The sequence below is a fragment of the Monopterus albus genome, unplaced genomic scaffold, assembly GCF_001952655.1.
Source record: "Monopterus albus unplaced genomic scaffold, M_albus_1.0 scaffold135.1, whole genome shotgun sequence".
Lineage (NCBI taxonomy): Eukaryota > Metazoa > Chordata > Actinopteri > Synbranchiformes > Synbranchidae > Monopterus > Monopterus albus.
In genome coordinates this window covers 1,087,705-1,093,810 of record NW_018128015.1, presented here as the reverse complement: position 1 = coordinate 1,093,810, position 6,106 = coordinate 1,087,705, and the positions used below count along the sequence as shown (strand labels likewise).

At 39.7% G+C, this 6,106-nt stretch overlaps 1 protein-coding gene across 1 annotated transcript; it reads left to right on the top strand.

Moving 5' to 3' along the window:
* The first annotated feature begins 230 nt into the window (after positions 1–230).
* LOC109967786 (protein lifeguard 1-like) lies at positions 231–2,725 on the top strand. Its single transcript, XM_020613609.1, has 4 exons — positions 231–556; positions 1,469–1,594; positions 1,987–2,130; positions 2,298–2,725. The coding sequence occupies exons 1-4, from the start codon at positions 305–307 to the stop codon at positions 2,385–2,387; spliced, it is 612 nt and encodes a 203-aa protein (XP_020469265.1). The 5' UTR covers positions 231–304; the 3' UTR covers positions 2,388–2,725.
* Positions 2,726–6,106: the final 3,381 nt, after the last annotated feature.

Here is a 6,106-nt window from a genome sequence, read left to right as displayed (position 1 = left end):
GAGGGTGAAGGTATTTTTACCCTAGTGGTGTTTTGTGTCATGATTTTTGTTTAACCTAGTGTATGCCAGTTTTAACCCTTAATGTCAGCCTGATGTTGTTGTTCATCAGCACCTGCCAGCAGCCCTGGTTATCACGCTGATGGGCTTCCATCTTACTATGACAACGAGTTCACCACCTCTGGCTTTGAAGACAAGAACATCCGACAAGCCTTCATCCAAAAAGTAGGTCTTTTTCCATGTCAATCAGTTTGAGTTTGAGTCTAATAAGTAAGCAAATATATCATGTAATATATCCGTCATTTGTATGAAATGCCACCAAAGCATACATTTCTTCTTAAAAACTGTTCTCTTCTTCACTACCATGGTTCTCACCATGCAGCTGCTGGTCACTTTCTCCATTGTTGCCATCTTCACCTTTGTCCATGAGGCCAAGTACTTTGTGCGACGTCATCCATGGACATACTATGTGTCCTATGCAGTCTTCTTCATAGTCCTAATTGTCCTCAGCTGCTGTGGAGACTTTTGCCGCAAGCACCTCTGGAACTTGGTTGCACTGGTAAGAACCTGCCCTAACACCGAATAATAATGTGTGGAATACCCATTGTGAAAGTCTGTAAAATAAATGACAGGTTCAGGCTTTGTGGACATATACACAGTGTGTACCATAGCACTACACAGTGGTTTGAATTGTCAGACAAAACATATTCAAAGCTGCAGTGTGCAATACCTTTTAAATATATCTATATGAAAAACTGCATGTATAGTTCTGTATTTATAAGTACTTTATTTTTATTTTCCTAATGCACATTCCTTTTTCTTTGTACTTTTTTCTTTTTTTGTGCTCAGTCCTATCTAGTTTACTTGTCGTCTTATGGAAGAGCATTGCACATGCACATTAAGAGCCACAGTACCAGAGTCAAATTCCTTATGTGTCCAGCACACTGGCCAGTAAAGCTGATTCTGACATCCAACAGGTGCTGCATTAATTAATAGTGTCAAATTAAAGAACACAAAGTAGCTAATGTATGAGCCTTTAAGTGAGGGTGAAGGTATTTTTACCCTAGTGTTGTTTTGAGCATTCAAGTTACCTAGCTTGGTGCGAGATACTTGGCATGAATGTAAACCACAGAGCGCCACAGTCATGGCATCACATTCAGGCTAGTCTCTGTTCTGTTAACTTCACTTACTCATCTGTTCAGCATTTGTCATGTTTCTCTTGATTTCAGATCGCCAACAATTACAGCAGTTGAAACCTTCATGAGTTTAAAGTTAATCAAAAATTTTGTTTTAGCATCAGAAGAACTACAACTCCACAAGGAGTAATTACTCTTATCACAACATGTCATACGAACCAATTCTGATCGAGGTTACATTGCTCCTGAAAAGGGTGTTTTGAAATTGTCATCTGAATTTAAAGCATGTGAAGTGTGTTATGAGTGATGTTAATGCGACTGTGTTTTCTCTGCAGTCCATCCTGACCCTGTGCCTCTCCTACATGGTGGGCATGATTGCCAGTTTCTATAACACAGAGACTGTCATAGCTGTGGGTATCACTGCAGTGGTCTGCTTCACTGTCGTCCTGTTCTCACTGCAGGTCAGCACTCACCACGAGCCGCTTGAATAAACATATTCAAATGCTCTACATGCAAACAGACAAATATAGTCCGTCTGGTTCTGTGTTGAGTTGTTAGGGAGGCAAAAGTGAGGATTGGTTTTACAATGATGTGCTCAACCCAGTCCATCTCACATACTTCCCACTGAAGATGCACTCTTAAACTGGGATGTCTTTATCTTATAATTGTTAAATTAATTTGAAATAAGGAATGTTCACAACACTGTCTTTGAGGTTCATAAATTATCAAGACTGCATTTGAATTACATTTTCATAAGCGCTATAGAGTGGTGTGTCTCATGTCTTATCACAGCTCATATTTTCTAACACTTTGCTTTCTGAGTCTTTTTCTTCTTTTTCCCACTTTACAACAGAGCAAGTATGACTTCACTTCCTGTTGGGGCATGCTCTTTGTGTGCTTGATTGTGCTGTTGCTCTTCTCCATCCTCTGCATCTTCATCCGCCACAAGATCCTACACATCGTCTATGCCTCACTGGGGGCCCTGCTCTTCACCTGCGTAAGTATCATACTCAAGTACACTTCTTTAAAAAAAGAAGTGGCCTTAGACAGTATATACATATGCAGCATTTGATGGATGTTGAAATATGATTTGAAATAATAGTCATTTCATATCTCAAGCGTTTTTTTCCAAAGAATAATACCATTCTTGTTCCTTCTATGCAGTTTTTGGCGGTTGACACTCAGCTCCTCCTGGGCAACAAGAAGCTGTCCCTGAGTCCAGAGGAGTACATTTTTGCTGCCCTGAACCTCTAAACCGACATCATCAACATCTTCCTCTACATCCTAGCTATTGTGGGACGTTCCCGTGAATGAGGCTGCACCTTGGAGAGAACAGCAGGGAGATAGAGAATGCCTCCCTTTATCATGAAATGTTGCTAACATGCCCTCTTCTCTGTACTGTTTAGTATTGATGTAAACCAGCTTTGTCTGATAAAAAAAAACAAAAAAACATTTGTGCTAGAAATACCCTTCTTTAATCTGTCCTTTTTCAAACTGCTGGTGTAAAATAACTCTGCATGGCAACATTGGAAAACTAACAATGTATTATGATTGTTTGGAACACAAGTGGAATACTCTGTCTTGCTTGTCACAGTTGTAATTAGTGGTGTATTACTGTATACGATGCCAATATCACCCCCCCCAACCGCCTTTTAAAGCCATGCTAGAGGATTCAGTGATTCATATTGATGTGTTACTTGTGGAGCAATGTACTCTGATAGCAGAACTTTCCTTACCAAGTGCAGTAATTAAAATCTTTTAACGGCCTATAAATGAAGATCAGCACTGGATGTATACAACAAACATGACCATAAAATAGTATTTATAAGCTATACATATTCTTACATAATATCTTCAATTATTTGTATGAGTCTAACACTGAATCTTTTCTTACCTTCTTCCATTTATTTTTCTTTACTCACCACCTCCTGTTCTTCTGGTCATTATCGTGAAGTGACAATTTAGTGTTTTTTATTTTCTTTCTCGTTTAATGTGAAATATTGTAGCTCTCAGATTTCTGACCACTTCAATACAGAGCTGATCCAAGTTTTATAACTATTATGAAGTAGATGGATGCTGGACATGAATGAATTGGTCTGAGGAACTGATCCATTTATTGATTTTTGGCGTAGATAGCAAGAGTTGCCATGGGACAGTGTTGATGAAAACAAACAGACTGAAAGTTACAAAAACCTTAAGTTGACTGAAATCATAACTTGCTCAACAAAGGAATCAATATGCACTGAAAGCCAAAATATACCTACATCTAAACAAACACAACTTGAATGATAACATTTTTATTCTGCAACTTGTTTTGATTTTTTTAAATTTAGTTATTTTTTTGCATGAACATTTGCATGTGCTAATAATGTACACTGCACAGGTACAGGTATTCTTCTTTTGAAAAGAGATGGTGTACTGTTTATCACAGACTACTTTGGGTCAAAGTTACCAAGGACATTTGTTTTGAAACCATTTAAAATCTTTATACAGTCGCATAAAGTAACACCTGTTGTGTTCCTGGTCAAAAGTTACCGGGAATATTTTAATTTGTGTACAAAGGAAATTATCCCAAAACTACACTTGACAATTTCACAATATTTCAAGATCAATATCTTAATACATTAAAGAACAGCGAACAAGACAAGAACAATAACATTACAATGTTCATCAGTCTATCAGATGTGTTTTATGCTGTTTGAAAGGGCAGCGTCTCCTAAAAGTGACCAGACGTCCTTCCATTGTGCTGTTTGGACTTGGGTTATAGATGAGTAGCAGGCACTCCACCCGTTCGTCCCAAACCTCTCTGATTGCTGCCAGTTTGTCTTGTTGATGACAGCCTAGTCTTGTATCACAGTTGTCAAAGTGAATCACCCGTGACAACATGAAATTTCTGGAGTTACATGGTGGCCCGAAAAATTGTCTGACCAGACTCTGCTTCCCATAAACTACTGGTAGATTCATTTTTGGATGTCTACACACCACTCATAATCAAAAGACCCATGTATGCTTCGATGCCTGTCTGGGTTACCTCCTTCCAGTTGTCTTTGTAAATCCATTTCCCCTCCAAGTTGGTCATGTTTACCACTATGGTTTTGATGGACTCAGTCAGGAACAGTTCAAAGTGGAATTTGATGCCATCAGTCCAGGATATGGCATATTTTGTAACTCCTGGAGTCATCCTGATGACATTTTCAGATGAAAGCCTATTTGGATTCTCAGGTGGGGATGAAGACCAGGATAACTTCCCATTCTTTTAACTTGAATGTGACAGCAGTCTCAGCATGGCCATCCTCTTCATCACTGGATTCCTCCTCATCTGTTATTTCTTGGCCTGGATTATATTTCATGCCGTCTTCATCTTCTGACACTTCCTCCTCTAATCCATCCTCACTCTAAGTTTCCTGGCCTCTTTCCTCGTCACAGGTGTGGTGATCAACTATGAAATCAAGAGCCTCACTTACAGTATATCGACCTCCCATGGTGCTGCCACACAATGAACTGTGAGCAAGGCCTCAAAGAAGCCTTATATACTAAAGCTATGAGAAAAGTTCAGTGTTATTGAAACAACATTGCAACTGTCTGTGAGAACTGCCAACACAGGTGTTGTTCACGTGGGAGAGAGACTCTACTGGGCAAAGGTTCCCATAGTGGTTGCCAGGGAACCAAGGTGTGCCTGTGTGTGAGTCCATCTGACAAATGAGTTTTTCACACTAATTGTGGTTTCCCCGGGCAGCACGGTGACGCGGTGGTTAGCGCTGTTGCCTCACAGCGAGAAGATTCCGGATTTGAGCCCCGGCCGACCCGGAGCCTTTCTGTGCGGAGTTTGCATGTTCTCCCCGTGCTTGCGTGGGTTCTCTCTGGGTGCTCTGGCTTCCTCCCACAGTCCAAAGACATGCAGCATAGGTTGATTGGTGTCTCTAAATTGCCCATAGGAGTGATTGTGTGTGTGAGTGGTTGTTTGTCTGCGTGTTAGCCCTGCGATGGACTGGCGACCTGTCCAGGGTGTACCCCACCTCTTGCCCGCAGCTGGCTGGGATTGGCTCCAGCCCCCCGTGACCCCGTTTGGGACTAAGCGGTTTGGAAAATGGATGGATGGATGTTGTCTCCCCCATTTATTTCTAATGACCGGTCATTTCTAACCAGGAACACCAAGAGTGTACAAAAGTTGAATAAAGCAAATAAATTTGTATGAAAATGGATACTTGATATTTCTGTGTTGAAATCCTCTTTGTGGACAAAGTCATGGAATCCAAAGTCAGTCTGATCAAATTACCTACATTTTTCAGAGATAAAATTTTTTAAATGGTCAAATTTGACCAGAACACAACATCAGGGTTAAACAGAGGTGGCACTTTATTTTTTCAGTTGTGAAATGTCCTACAGAGTGAGTATCTCAGTCACACTTATAAATAACTAAAGTAAAATTGTAGTTATACATTTGTTTTTATTGCTTACCTGATGCACTTGTGTTAAAACTATCCGCCAATTTATCATTAACGTCCCTCACTTAAATATTAATGCCGGTCTAAGAGATCCAGTCTTATAGCCCATGAAAAACTATTTTTTATTATTGTTTATAAGAAAAAAACATGAAGACGAAGCAATAGATCTACTTGATTTTCTTCCAGCTTCTGACAGCAGCAAGTCCATAAACTTTGCTTTCCAACTATAACATTTATCTATAACTAGGCCTATAGCTTTTCAGCTATAAATTCATAAGTAGCCTAAATATATAAATAGTAAGATATTTTGCAGCATTTGATATGGCATCAGACTTTGCGTGCTAGTCTGGGCTCGGGGGGAAACGGTAGGCTTACTTCATTATTTGTATAGGTTAGGAGAATAGTCCGCTGGTTGTTTAAGAATGAGCGAAATTTAGGTTAAACATCGTAAATTTAAGTTGAGCTGTAAGAGCTGTATTGAACTGTATTACACAACTCGTTAAAAACACAAAAAAGAAAACTGCAGAA